At 34.2% G+C, this 15,827-nt stretch overlaps 1 protein-coding gene across 2 annotated transcripts in view; it reads right to left on the bottom strand.

Moving 5' to 3' along the window:
• Positions 1 to 15,827, bottom strand: part of ADTRP (androgen dependent TFPI regulating protein) — a 104,487-nt gene that overhangs the window by 72,998 nt on the left and 15,662 nt on the right. For both annotated transcript variants that reach the window (XM_051970684.1, XM_051970685.1), the window contains exons 2-3: positions 13,515 to 13,649; positions 9,616 to 9,717 (exon numbers count right to left, since the gene is read on the bottom strand). In XM_051970684.1, the coding sequence (XP_051826644.1) occupies positions 9,616 to 9,717; positions 13,515 to 13,649 (237 nt within the window). The remainder of the gene's footprint in view (positions 1 to 9,615; positions 9,718 to 13,514; positions 13,650 to 15,827) is intronic.

Here is a 15,827-nt window from a genome sequence, read left to right as displayed (position 1 = left end):
AGAAAATCATAAATTAACATTATTTATATTGTATTATATTTTTATTTATTTATTTTGTTAAACCTTTCATTTTTATGTTTTACATTTTAATCTGTAATGGACTTTCACTTGGGAGTTTTCCAGGCTATAAGTCTTTGCAAATAAGACACTTCTGTTCTGAAGAATTATATTGACTTCTGAATTTCATACTCCAGGAAGGGCATTGACAAGCATAAAAGTATTTAAAAAGGGGGGAATAGAATGATAAGTGGACTGAAGACCATGAAATAAGTGGATCAGCTGAAAGAGCCTGAACTTTTTAGCTTAGAGAACAGAAGACTTTTAGGGAAGAATAATTGTCTTCAAGTATTTGAAAGGCAATAGGTTTGTTTTACTTGGCTATTTATTCAAGCAATAGGTGAAAATAATTTGCTTGTAATTGTTTCATGCTTATCTGTCTCTTGATAGAATCCTGACTGACTTCCTAGGCTTGACTTTATCACTTCTCATAGAAACTCTGGGTTTAAAGTATCAAATTAAGATCATGGATTACAAAGAATGTAAACTTCTGGAAGACAGGAACTATTTCATTTCTATCTTTTTATCTTAACACTTAGTGCAATATCTAGCACATAATAGGTGTTTAATAAATTCTTGTTGATTGATTGATTAAAAGCTGGAGAGAGATAATTCTTTACTTGTTATCAGGAATAACTTTCCAAAACTTAGAGCTACCCAAAGGTGAAATGGGTTACCTTAGACAGTTGGGGGTTCCTTTTCACTGAAAGACATGTAATTTGCACTTCCTTCATTCCCCCACTCCAATACCTTATTCTTTTCTTCTTTCCCTTCAGTCAAAGCAGATGCAATAATCTTCCTCTTTGTCAAGACTAACCCCATTTACTTGTGAACTTGCTTGCAACCCTTTTCATTTACTTGCTCCATCACTCATGTCCATTCTCTTACAGTACACTAGTGTTTGCCCTCTGCCTACAAACAAGTTCAGGTCTCCCCTAAATTAAATAATTTTTTAAATAAAATCTTAAGAGCTAGAAGAGATTAGTCCAACTCATAGAAATCACATCCATAACATCCCTCATAAATAGTTACTTTGCCACCCTTTGAAGACATTAAGTTATGGAAATACACTATCACAAAGTAAATCTCCTTATGTTTTGGGAGAATGATAGTTTGGGGAAAGTATATCTATATATTTAGCCTAGGTCTGCTTCTATGTACTCTACATTCATTGCTTCTAGTCCTACTCTTGGGAACAAATAAGCTGTGTATCTTTGCTATCTGGTAATCTTTATATACATGAAGATAGCTATTATTGTCTCTTCTTAAATATCCTATTCTCCAGATTAAATAGTCCCTCTTCCTTTAAGAATACATCTTGAATATAGTCTCAAGTGTTCTTGAATCTTCATGTAGAATCACTGCGTTTGAGACTTGGAAGGGACTTCTGAGATTATTAATTCTAATTTAGACCTTAAAAAACCAAAACAAACAAACAAACAAACAAACAAAAAACCATGGCCAGTAAGTCATCTCCTAGACTTCTCTTGAAAACTTTGAGTGAGGAGGAAACCACTACCTTTTAAGGCAGCCCATAGGAGAATTCAGCTTACATCAAACCTAAATTTTTGCAGTTTTTTCCAATTACTTTCTCTTTGTCTACTATGTTCAAATCGAACAAGTCTAAATTTTTCACACAAACTCAGAGTATGTCAGAGGGAGCTGGCTTATTTTTATCTTTTTTAAAAATGGTGCCTAAGATCATAATGGGTTTTTTTTGACTGACATTTAACATCATTGACTTTGTACTCTACTAACATATCTTCTTTTTTTTTCTCCCCAAGGAAACTACTTTCAAGCCATACTATTTCCATATTGGTCAAGTTAATCCTTGAATCCAGTATAAGATTTTACATCTATCCCTATTCAATTTCATCTAATTAAATTTGACCCAATATTTTATCCTGAAAAGATTTTTGGATCCCTACATTGTCATTCAAAATCTTAGCTTTCTCTTCCACTTTTGCGTAATTCTCAATTTGATAAAATCCTAGTAATGAAAAAAAAAAGTCAGATTGTACAGGATCAAGAACAAATGCCATTAAAAAACCTTCCAAATAGACATCAAAATCTTAATATTCTTTAGGTCCAGCAATTTAATTAGTTCTCATTCCATCTAACTATACTATCATGTATTTTTACCTTACTATCTTTTCCAAAAAAATTGCATGAGACTGTGACATTTTTATGATCTATCAATCTAATAGCTCTTTTAAAAACAGAAATGGGCTCTTAATGAACACTAGCTGGCGTGTATTGAGTTCTTCTTATGAGGATGACAGACTATGGAGCTATGGTCTATGCCTGTAAGAATACATTCTAGAGTTTTGTCAGGAATTAAAGTCAAGCTTGTTGGCTCATTCTGGATCAGTTTTATTTTATTCTCCTCTCTTCTCTGCTCTTCTCTCCTCTTCTCCTTTTAACCTCTTTATCCAACTTGTCAAGCATTTTGATTTTATCTATGAACTAAATTCCTTTCATTGATTCAGAATAGTAATACAGAATTGAATTAATTTTGATTTTTTAATCTTCTACAAAACTATAAATTTCATGGTCTTAAATGTACCTAATACCTAGCGTAATACTCTTATACAATAGATATTTAATACCTATACATCGCCTTGTGCTAAAAGTGACTCAATTGATCTTGTACATTAGGATCACAGATTTACAAAGAGTTGGAAGGATATTTTGAGGCCATCTAGTCTAATTCCTTCATTTTATAGATGAGGAAACTGATACTTAGAGAGGTCACATAAATAATAAATGATAGGGTTGGGATTTAAATCCAACTCATCTCATTTCAAAGACAGCACTTTTCTACCAGAGATTTCTTTGTTGCAGAATATCAACTAGAAAGGGTTATAAGACAGAATTGGAAGGGACTTTAGAGATAATCTCATCATTCAATCCTATCATTTTAGAGTCCTAGAAAAGAGAGATTATTTCCCCAAGGATACAAACATTGAAATCCAGGTCCTCGGATTTCAAATTGAGCATTCTTTGGGAGAAAATTTCGAAGGTCATTAGAGTAGACTACATGTAAGGTAGAAGGGATGACTCAATATGGTAGGAATGGGAATGGAATGTTTTAGTGAGTTTGGGGGTAACACTGAAGAATTTGCTTAAAGGAATGGAATTTATTTGGAAATAACAATTAGACCTTTATCACTCTTTCTCTAGAGAATGATAGATTTATTGCTTTAGCATTAGTTGGGGTATAAAGAGGCTACTTCCCTAGTTAGAGAAAGAAAATAATAGGGGCTGCAGTTTACAATTTTAATTTTTCTATTACTTAAGAACTGCCTATTATTAACTATTTCTTTAATCCCCACAAGAAAAAAAAAAAACATTGTTTAAATCTGGGAGTCACTTGAAAGATGGTAAAATTTAATTCAGAAAAATGTTTTAGTGTTACCATTCTATTTTCTTCTAATTGTTTAGGTATACTAGAAGTAAAGTCATCAAAAGAAATTGGATAGGGGGCAGCTAGATGGTGCTGTGGATAGAGTGCTAGCTCTGAAGTCAGGAAAACCTGAGTTCAAATTTGACCCCAGATATTTAAAACTTCCTAGCTGTGTGACCCTGAGTAAGTGACTTATCCCCAATTGCTTCAAAAGAAAGAAAGAAAGGAAGGAAGGAAGAAAAAATTGGATATAGATAATGTGTTTGTAAGTTCTTATGAATTCCAAAGACAACAGTATTGTAATTAACCAATGTAAGAAAAATTGTTGCGCCAAATTACAAATAAATTCAGTGACGTGAAGATTAGTTCTATAGATCTAGGATATGACTGGGAAATTAGAGGAGAGAACAAATAGAAGGAAATAAGAAAAGTGCTGGATCAAAATATGAAAGAAACAAGACAATTACAGTTGTGAAAGAAAAAGAAGAGGAAAAGAAGAGAAAAAAAAATTAAGCAAGTAAGGTGGAAAGGAGAATAGGTAGAAAATAAAAGTTGTAGTCTATTTACCATGACTGTGAATGAAGAATTTAGAATTTTCAAGAGTGGTTTAATGGAGGTTTTGATTTCATTGAGATAAAAAGGATTTAGGAAATGTTAAGTGGTTGTTGTTTATGATATGGAAATTATAGTAATAAAATTTTACAAGGAAATTCCTGGATTCCAAAGTAGGGGGATGGGCCTTTCCCTATCACTCACATAGGGTTAAAATGAAAAGTTTTAGGTTCATATGAGAGAGTAGGGACTAAATTTTGAACAAAAGAAATAAATTTAGGCTTTTTGGGTGGTGATTTAAAAGGAAATAAAGAGAAAGTTATGGGAAACTGGGATTGTCACTATTAAACTTTGAAACTGAATTAGTTGATAACAATGGGCTCCAAATTTTGCCAAGTAATGGGAGGAGGGACACCCTAGTTAAGTTTTAAAAGTTACCCTTAGTGATTAAAAATCCAACTTTGATTTGGACAAAATTTTGTTCTGAAACTAAAGAGGGTAACTGTAGTAAATTAGAACCTAATACAAACTACTTTTACTATCTGACATTAAGATAGTTATAATTCAGAAAAACTTGATTTAAAAATCTGTTCTCAGAAATTTGTTAGATGTATGACCTTAAACCAGTTACCTTATCTTACTTTGTAATTCCTTATTCCCTAAGGAGAATGATGACCCATTTTCCCAGCATTGTTTAAAGATCCAAATGCTATAATGATCTGAAAGGCTTAACACAGTGCCTGGCAAATGATTAAGGATTATGTAAATGTTCACTCTTGTTATAATTACTATTATTATTTCTTTACTTAAATATAATTACTCCATACTGGATAACTCTACATTGACTTTTAAATGTGATTATTATGAAATATTAAAAGTGATAAAATGGATGATTTTTTATGTAAGATAATTTGGAAACGCATTCCATCAAATTGGTGTCATTTGACTGGCAATGTTTTGTTTCATATTTAAAATACGTGATATTGTGTATGCTATTTTAACATTTCTAAATTTTCTTGTATTGTTAATTTGGGAGAAACATTGTATAAGAAATAGAGAATGATCTAGTCGTATCATTGGGAAATTTAATTACTTTTAATTTGAATACTGTGAAATTAGTAATTAGGATATTAGAATTTATTGTCACAATGTTTAAGCCTATCAGATATTTAATTAGGTATATTTAAAAGGGAAGAAGAATAATTACTTTGTGGGAAAAGAAAAAAAAAAGAAGACAACTTTGTAAAATCTCATCATTTGGAAACTTGTCAGATTCCTTAGAACCATCTGCTTGGACAAGGCTATAAAATCAAATTAGCCCTATGGAAGAACTTGCTAAATGTTGTGACATTCCAAAATAATAAATTGATTTACTGATAAAATGGGATTCCTCTCTTCTATTACGAATACTCCTTGCAAAGGAGGAAGGGAGGAAAGAGAGACTTTCAAGTTTGCTTATAGTGTAGAAGTGATTTGTATGATAATTTAATATTATGAAAACTATAAAATTATACCTAGAATAGCATATAGTGAAATTATATCTTAAAACAATTTAGCCTTAACAGACTCCAGCTTTAAAGATTTATTTTTGCCTTAAGGGATTAATATGTAATATCATAAGACATGGATATGTTAGTCTGGAGATTTACATTAATTAGTAAGTGTTTTTCTGTGGGGTTTTTTGAGTGAGTTATCATAAATTCACTGTAGAATTCCAGAATGTAATTATTTTCTTCATTTCTAATGACTGATTTTCATGTCAGGATGTGTTTAAAATTGAGGAAGAAGAGGAGGAAGAAAAGGAAGAAGAAGAGGAAAACAAGAACAAAGGACAAAAAGAAGAGTAGGAGAAAAGGGAAGAAGGAAATGCTACACCTGTTCAAACAGAATGTGATCTGAGAACCAATTCAGGTTCTAGGAAAAGTTGAGGGAACAAGTTTGACATAGCTGAAGGTAAAAAAACTCTTGATTCAATTTCCACATTATTGTTATTTCTTTTTTGAAGAAGAATCGTTTTCATCTGATTAATCCTGAGAATAGCTATAATGCCTTGTGCATTAATATGGAATTTAGCTTCATTATTGACTGTCAGATATGACTCTTGCCATGGAGCTAAAGTAGTTTTTCCTTTGTAATGTTTTGGAAATTATGTCTCTCCTTTTCTTCTTTATAGCAAATTTCTATAATCAGAAAGCAGATGAATTATAGAAACTATAAGCAGAACACAACTACCTCCCCTAGGTGACACCTGGTAGAATTCCTTGTCTTCATTAACTTGGCTACAAGGGAATGACCTGTAAATGGGCCCTTAATTGCCCTTTCCCTTTTTTAGGTTTATTTTGTCTTAGTTGCTATGTTAGAATAATATAGTCTTTTCTTTGAATTAAGTTCAGTTTAATCTTTATTTCTGAGTTAAGTTTAAAAGTTGGTTCATTATAAATTGCTTTAACTAAAAGCTGTCTCTACACCACTAGCTATTGCCATACAGTCTACATGTGTATGTATACATCTGTTCTCTATAGATAGTCTTCCTAGCAGCAATATGGAAGGAGGGATTCTTGTATAGTCTCACATTCCAGATTTCCAATAAATTTATTGTTCCCCCTTGCCTACAATGCTCCTGACTCTGTAACCAATCACATTGTCTTCCTTATCTATGATGTTACTTTCTATTTTTTGGATACTCATCACCTTATTAGATTATAAACTCTTTGAGAAGAATTATGTCATTTTCCCATCTGAGGTTCCCTTCACAGTGTATTGTGCATGTTGTTGTTCAGTCATGTCTGACTCTTTGTGACCCCATTTGGAGTTTTCTTGGCAAAGAAACTGGAGTTATTATTTCCTTCTCCATCTCATCTGAGAGATGAGAGATTTAAAGTAGAAAGTTAAGTGACATGCCCAGGATTACACAGCTAGTAAGAATCTGAGACCAGATTTGAACTGCAAAGACGAATTTTCTTGACTCTAGATCTGGCTCTCTATCCACTATACTACCTAGTATTCTTGTTTTGTACATAAAAGAAACGATCATTTCTAATTTCAGGGCAAGAGCAGTAAGCTTCACTGAGGAGGCAACGAAACATATGACCTTAACATTTTTGATCTTTGATTTCCCTAACTGAAAAATAAGGGTTGTAATAATTGCCCATACTATCTCATGGGGTTATTTTTAGGATCAAGTGAGATATTTTATAAATGAAGGTACTTGTGTAAAACTATATGTCCAAATGAGAAGAAGATTTGAAGATTAATAATGATAATCCTGAATTTACATAGTTTTCTGAGGTTTATATAAGGATAAATTGCAGACTCCCAAAATCATATAACTCATGAAAAAATGAAAGACATTCTAGTAATACAGATTTTCCATTTGCTTTTGAGTTTTACAAATTCCTTGATGTCCTTAACAATTCAGAATTTGAGTCTTCTTTATAAATGACAGCTAGATACAGAAATCCATTTACAAGCACTGAGAAGCTGAGATAAGACTTTTAATGATTAGTTAGCTTTTGGGCTCCAGTGATTCTGATGCCCAGCTCTGTCATAACCCATAACTCTAGTCCCCCTCCCTTGGCCTTCCCCAAGCTTCCCATCTCCCTCTAGACTGTCATAAGCTGCTTTACATTTCAGTCTGCATATAAGAGCTGGAATTAGACACTGTTACATTTACAAAGCATTTTAAAATACATTACCATATTGTATCCTTACAACAACTCTGCAAAATAGTCTAGTTCTTGGTTCTAAGGACATTCTTAGTCCTTGATAGAACCAATAAAAGAGATCTTTGTTTATCAAGTTTTTCAAATCTCAGCTAAAATCCCACCTTCTGCAAAAAGCCATTCCCATTCTCCCTTGATCTTATAACCTTCCCTCCCGGCTCTCCTCATTTTAACCTGTATTTATACAGAGCTGTTTACCTGTTGTTTCCCCTATGAGATTATAAGCTCCTTGAAGGTGTGGATTAGTTTTATCTTTCTTGCTTTTCATAGTGATTGGCAAATTATAGATCTTAATATATGCTTATTGATTTGATGTCTCATCCTTATTCTATAATTGAAACTGACAATTATGGTAATTATTTCATCTCTTAAGAGAGTAAGGGTACAGGAAGGACAAAACTGCCTGTCCTAATTTTATTCCCACTGAGATATGGTGTAATAAGCATCAAATTGGAGTCTGACCATCTGAGTTTGGGCTTTGGCAGCAATTTTGGAGATCATCAAATCCCACAGCCTCGTTTTACATATGGAAAAGTGAGGTCAAGGGTGGTCAAGTGACTTGTCCAGTCACCCAGATAGTAGGAGTTTGAGGCAAGATATGAACCCCAATGTTCTTGACTCCAAACCCAACATTGTTCATTAGATTGCTGTTTTTCCTCATCTATAAAATAGGTATAAGAATACTTGTCCTCCTAATCTCATATGATTCTCTAGAGGAAAATGCTTTGTACACATTTAATCACTGTATAAACTATAGCTGTCTCTCCTTGGGTTATAGAACTGATTCACTTCTTGAAAACACATTTTAAAAACCATTTTCTATACAAAGATTTTCCTGATTATCAGTGTGCTGCCACTCCCCAATGCCCCAGGCTGCTAGTGCCCTTGCACTCCAAACTACATTTATTTTTTATTTTTATTTTGAATAGAAAAAGGGAATAAGGATTTATGTAGTTCCTACTATGTGCAAGGCACTGCACTAAATGCTTTCATAAATATTATCTTATTTGAGCCTTACAACTTCCCTGAGATGAAGGCATTATTATTATTTGCAGGGAAATTGAGGCAAACAGACATTAGGTGACTTGCCCAGAGTTATATGTAGCTAATAGATATCTAAGATCAGATTTCTGCTCAGGTTTTATTCCAGGTCCAGCATTATCCACTGTGCCAACAGCTGCCTCTTTCACACACATACTGTGTGTATATATGTATGTTTTTACACACAGACACATATATGTATGCATGTACACATAGAGACATATTCTCTTCCCTTGATAGAATGTCAACTTCTTGAGGTCAAACTCCTTTTGCTTTTCTGTCTACCAGTATATCAGGCATAGTGTAAGTGCTTAATTAAAGACTGTCAATTTGATTGAACTTTGTGAATTATTATTTTCTCCAAACAATGCAGTCCTGCAGATTTGTTGGCTAGAAACTGCTGAGCTATCAGACAGTCTTCATTCTCTTTTTTTCCCCCCAGTTTGGTGAGGGTGGGGTTGGGGAATTGTCTTCTATATATGGAAGTCATTACTCAGCTAAATTCCTAACCATTTGGCATGTCATAATGCGTTCCTTGCAGAAACTGCTTCTCCTTCAGGATTGTAGCTGTCTCAATGTTGCCATGCCTTTATGGTCACACATCTTTTCAATGACTTCCTCAGAAATTTGGCAATCACTAAAGTTATTCTTCAGGGAATTATCACGCCAGAATTTACTTTGTACCATTAGATATGATCTTTAAATAAAATGATGGAAAGAGCAGTTAAGCAACTTCTTAGAAATCTACATAATGTCACATTGAAAAATTCAGTGCACATGTTATTGACTTTCAGCTTTCATTCCTTTTTTCCCCTTCCATAGCATAAAAGAACTCACCATAGCATGGTTGAACCATTTTGGAAAAATTCTATCCAGGAATTCAGGATAAACTAGCTCTCGGTCATACACATAGATTGTCCAGAATGTCATAAACACAAACTAGAAGAAAACATAAAAAATGATGATGTTAGCATAGGTTAGCATTGTTTTTAAAAAACTGAAGAAATTCTGAGATTATTCATTAAAAATTAAAGAATTAAGGGGAAATAGGAATAGGTTAAAACAAATAAACAAACAACAATAATTTCTTCCATAAATGCCGGAAAAGTATAATGGAGGAGAGATTTTCTTATATGACTTCTAGAGATTGGTTCAATAATCAATTCACCATCTTTTTGTGTCCACATAGAACAGGAGGAATAGGTATCATTGAAATATAGATTCAGAGGTCCATCTCGTCTAACTCCATCATTTTACAGATGAATGAAGTGACTTTTGCAAAGTCATATAGGTAGTAAGCATTAAAGGCAAGGTCTTGTCCTGCTTCTTGACCTCTCAACATCCTTTGACGCTCTTGTTCACACTCTTTTCCTTGATCTTCTCTCTAGGTTTACAGGACTCCTCTCTCTCCTGGTTCTCCTATCTATCGCAGTCCATCTCAATCTCCTATGCCAGATCATCATCCAGATCGTACCCTATAACCGTAGGTGTTCCCCAGAACTTTATCTTGGGTTTTCTTCTTTTCTCTCTCAGTAGTATTTCACTTGATGATTTCATCAGCTCCTATAGATTTAATTATCATCTTATGCTGATGACCGTTAAATCTACCTCTCCTATTCTAATCTCTCTACTGATCTCCAGTCTCATATCTCTGATTGTTTTTCATACATCTTGAATTATATTCCAGTACATATATCTTAAATTCAACATGTCCAAAACTGAATTATCTTTCCTTGATGCACAACTTCCCCAGTACTGTCAAAGAGAACACCATCTTCCCACTGCTAAGGGATGCTTCAGGTTGGCCTTTGTATTCCCAAAACACAGTTCAATGTCAAACATATAATGGGCACTTTTAAACACAAATAGAAATGTGCTTTTAAAAAACCTTCAGTATTGTGGAATATCTTTCCAATGCAATTGAAGATTGCTTAGTCTTGATGCTAGGACTCTAGATATTACTTCAATAGTCTCCCTATACCCCAAAGAATTTTCCCCTGACAAACCTTATGTTTTTCAAAACTCATCACTTCCTTGGTATTTTATTGGCCAGTCAACTCTCTGGAAAGCTGCTGTGAGTTTCCATTCCTATAAGTTGTTATATGTGTGATTATTTATATTTACTCTTTTCACTTAAGCTTATCCTTCCTTTCTTTTTAGTTTGTGGACTTTTTGGTAGTTTGGGGGTCTGCAGAAGTTGAGGGATGACAGCACAGTGTACTATGGATGTGGATGGATTTGGAATCAGAGGACCTGGTTTAATAATCCAACTCTGTTTTTACCTGTATAATCTTGGACAAGCCACTTAACATATCTGGACCTCAATTACTCTTCCATAAAATGAGGTGTTAGTGGTGGTGGTAGGGGAGTTTAGACTGACCTCTAAATCAGAGATTTTTAGCTCTGAATCCCTACTTCTCTGAGCCTTTGCATCTTATAATCCTATTCTAGCATCCTTTAAGAAGAAATTTTTTTGTGTATTCCATTCAACACATATTCAAATATTAATGAATACAATAAATAATATAATATTAAACAAATAGGACATATTATTATACACAATATATAACATTAATGATTATACACAATATATAACAATAATGATTGTATTTTTAACATTAATATTTCATTTATATGAATATATTATATATGTCAGCTGATTATTGTGTCCCAATAACAAGCATCCTGTAATTAATGGAAAGAAATATAGAAGGACCTCAGTTGAAGTGCTATCTCTGATAAATAGTTAAGGGCCTGGGTGATCCCAGGTTAAATAAGTCATAACCACTTAGTGCTTCAGAAGATTAGCTGATTGCTAGAGATATGATGAAAAAAAAATAGTAGCTTGCAGTTTATTGGAGGAATTTCTTATGCAATACAGAATTTTTGAGAGAGAAAGATATTAAATATCATATAATTCAAACCTTTGACTTAATAACGAAAAAACCAAGACTCTAAGAAGCTCAATCTCACAAAAGGTCACATACTTAGTGACAAAGCAAGAAATAGAACCTTAATCTATCTGATTTCTAGAACAATACATTTTCCCCACATCATGCCATGCATATTGACAGGATAAACAAAAACATCCTCTATGCAGAAACCAAGTACTGATTTTCCTGTCTGGGCTAGCCTGGAAGATCCATTGGGAGCTTTAGTGTCTCCAAGACTCAATTTCTGGTCCCAGTGGCAATACTTCCTTCTATCTGTGCAAAATCTGTGGGAACTGAGACTAGTAAATTCTGGTCCTTCGTTGCCTCATTTTGATAGGAAAATGTTGGCAAAGCTAATGAGACTGAAATCTTACATCTATGAAATTCAAAGCTATGGTTAATGCTTTGCCCCACCCCAAAAGTCAAAGATAAAGACAAAGATGAAGATAAAGATAAAGACAAAGTAAGAGGATCAAGGAAGTAAAATTATTTACCCAAAGTCACACAGGAAGCAAACATCAGAGCAATTTATTTGAAGTTAGGACCTTCAACTCTAAAAACCAATGCATTTTTTTCTTTCCTTGCTGCCTCACACAGAGGTCTCATTTATTTCACAATATTTACTCTCTATGGCAGGAAAAAAAAACCCCAAATAATCAAAACAAAGCAAAAAAAAAAAACCTCTTCCAGAAACAAAGTGGGACCCATTAGTTGAGGAACAGTTAAGAATAAGTGCCCAGGGAATATAATGAACTACCATTGTGCAGTAAGAAATGATGACTATGAAGAATTCAAAGAAACGTGGGGCAATTTATATGAATTGATGGGGAGAAAGAAAGGTAAGCAAAACCAAGAAAAAGAGATTCACCTCAAATAAAACAATATAAATGGAAAGATCTCTAAAAGAGAGATGAACTCAAAAAATCACATGAAGATTAAGTAAAACAGACAATGAAACAAACTTTTTACTTGACAGAAGGTAAAGGTCAGGTGGGGATAGAGGACATTAAATTGGGATAATTTATATATTGTCAAACAATATTTTGGATGCTTTTGCTTAATTGTTTTTCCCTATCATAAGAGAGGATTCAATGCAAGTTGAGTGAATAAGAGAAGACAGTGGGAGAAATCACTTTAAATCCCTCAACTTCAATTTCCTCATCTTTTCCACAGTGTTGTTGTGAAGGTAAAATGAGGTAATCTCTCTGAATTGCTTTAAAACTTTGCAATAGAAGCCTCAGGTACTTTTCCTGGAAAATAAATCATCTTTATGACTTGTATTAACTGCCCCAGGAAATTGCTCAGCAGATACTCCCTCTGAGACTCACAGGGGAGTCCTATACAGGTGTTAGATGCACAGACTTTAAAATCTGATTCAAAAGAATGAAAATTATGCAGGACAAGTGACTACCTGTTTATTTAGGGAACCAACTCATTCCACACTTGGGTTCTCTACATTGATTTAAATGAGGTGAGTCTGGTTTCTGAATAGAAGGGCTCTTAAAAGTCTTGTTACTGAGGCAGCTTCATGCAGCAGCAAACTGGAGTATCAAAAGAGAGTTGTCAAGAAGCCTGGCTATAATCCCTGTAATCCCAATATTCATATATAATATATAAATAGGTATATATACACATACACACATATGCATGACAAGAAGCACACAAAAATGTGTATATGTGCATAATTTATTGTATATATACAAATGCATAATATATCTAGATATATTTATATCTAGTGCCTTGGATTAAATGGCAGAAACATCTGGATTTGAACTCTGTCTTTTATTTACACTGAGGACTTACTGTGGAGATAGGAAAAACCAAGCTTGTGAAGAGAAGATCTCTAGAGGCAGCTACCCACTTAAAGTCTTTATTTCTTCTCATTTCTTTCAACACGTCATCCAGGCAGGCGATCCCGAAGAAAATAGCCTGTAAGAGCTAAATTCATTGGAACAATGAGGACATTTTCATTTGCCTTTAATTAATATATACTTCACTGACGTAAAATCCTGTTCCTCTGGGAATGATGGAGGAATAGGAGAAAGGAGCTGTTTTATATTTCTGGGGAAAAGCCAGTCCCAGTGAGATAGCTTCCAGCTCAGTGGGCTCTGACCTTGCTTTACTAAAACCAATTGTGTAAAGTACTTTAGGGGATAATAATGTATACAATATTCAGTTTAATAGACTTAAGCTAAATAGCAAACAATATGAAGAGTCAGTTCACAGAGAGAGCTTAATGGAATAGATAATTTGACCACAGTGTGTATGTGTGTGTGTGTGTGTGTGTGTGTGTGTGTGTGTACGTGTGTGTGTGTGTGTGTAAAGGATAAAATCAAGATTATATGTAAGTAGGCCTCTGGATGGCTAGGGAAGAGCTGAATTTTGTGTTCTTATTGTGATGGTGTCCTTAACTCAATCCACTACATTGAGCCAAGAGCCACAGAAGGCAGGTGTAGTAAGCTACTTCTCCTTGGTGGCCCTTCACTGCTTGGTAGCTGGGGAGGTACATGGGGAGCTACATAACAGGAGCTTTGTGACCTGAAGGGATTGACTCAGTTTTTTGATTGCCTTAGCAGGCAATGATTTTGGCACTGGAGAAAGCATCTGACTCAGGGTGATTAAAGTCATCTAGGGTGTATTGAGTGCTTATTTGCACACCTATTATTTATCCAGCAACAAAAATAACCAAAAATAAGTATCTATGAATAAATACATACACACACACATACACACACACACACACACACACACACACACACACACATATATACTCTGTGTGGTGTTTGTGTGTATGTAAAAATAATATATATGGGGAGGGGGAGAGAGAGAGAGAGAGAACATATAGTATGTATTTCTCTGTGTGTGTGTGTGTGTGTGACTCAGTTAAGTGCTGAGAATGTAAAGAAAAGTTGTAAAAAACCAAAAAACCATCTCTGCTTTAAGGAATGTACATTATAATCAGGAAGATAGTATATAAGCATCTGGAGCACATATAGGTTACATCAGAAGTATATAAAAGTAATCTGACAAGGGAAGGCTTTAGCAGCTGGACAAACAGGAAAGACTCCTTTCAGAAGGGTGGAGTTGAACTGAGTTTTAAAAGAAAGCAGAGGATTTTAGTGGCTGAGCTGAGAAAGGAGGGAGTATTACCAGAACTCCTTGGTTATGTGGGAAATTCAAAGTTTAAGTCCCTAACCCAGATGAGTTTACTATCCATTTGGAATCTCTCTTTCTTTCTCTCTCTCTCTCTCTCTCTCTCTCTCTCTCTCTCTCTCTCTCTCTCTCTCTCTCTCTTTCTCTAACTCTTTTTCTCTGCCTTTTTCTCTCTTTCTCTGATTCTTTCTCTGACTCTTTTTCTCTGCCTTTCTCTTTGTCTCTGTCTCTGTCTCTCTGTCTCTCTCTCTCTCTCTTTCCTCTCTCTCTCTCTCTCTCTCACACACACACATACACACACACACACACACACACACACACACACAATTAGAAAATAAATAAGTCAAGGTAGTAAATGAGAAAGTGGAAAAATATATAATATGAACAATAAATATTACAGAGAAATCAAAGTAGGAAGAGGTAGGAATATTGGCTATGAATGGATAAAAGAGATGCTACAATGTGTATATGTCTCTTATTCTACTTTCTTCCACATTGTGACTTTCCCCACTGTGGTTTCTCTATATCACAGGTCAATATAAAGAATTAAATAACAATTTTAGGGATTTTTGAGGAAACCCCAAAAGACATGCAAAGACCAGTAGACAACACACCAAATTCTTAGCCCAAATTTTACAGTAAGGTACTATAAATACTTCATGAAAGAAAAAGAAAAAAAAAATCAGACTTCTTGCCTGACAAGGGACAAAAATTTTTATGCAGATTTTTAGATCTCAGGGATGCTGCATCCTTAACCCCAATAAAAAGAAGGGATAAATGTAAAAATTTTTATTAGTATTTTCTCTATACTTACTAATCCTTTTAGACTATTAGAGTGGCAAGAACAAGTTCATTCTGAGTCAATCAAGGTTCTTGACAATACATTGAGATTCTGGCCTAGGCACAGCACTATTTGTCCAATCTAAATGATGGTACTATTGAAAGAACCCTAGTTTTAGAGTC

Source organism: Antechinus flavipes, chromosome 1, assembly GCF_016432865.1.
Source record: "Antechinus flavipes isolate AdamAnt ecotype Samford, QLD, Australia chromosome 1, AdamAnt_v2, whole genome shotgun sequence".
Lineage (NCBI taxonomy): Eukaryota > Metazoa > Chordata > Mammalia > Dasyuromorphia > Dasyuridae > Antechinus > Antechinus flavipes.
Note: the sequence above shows the minus strand (reverse complement) of the source record. Positions and strands in the feature narration are given on the sequence as shown.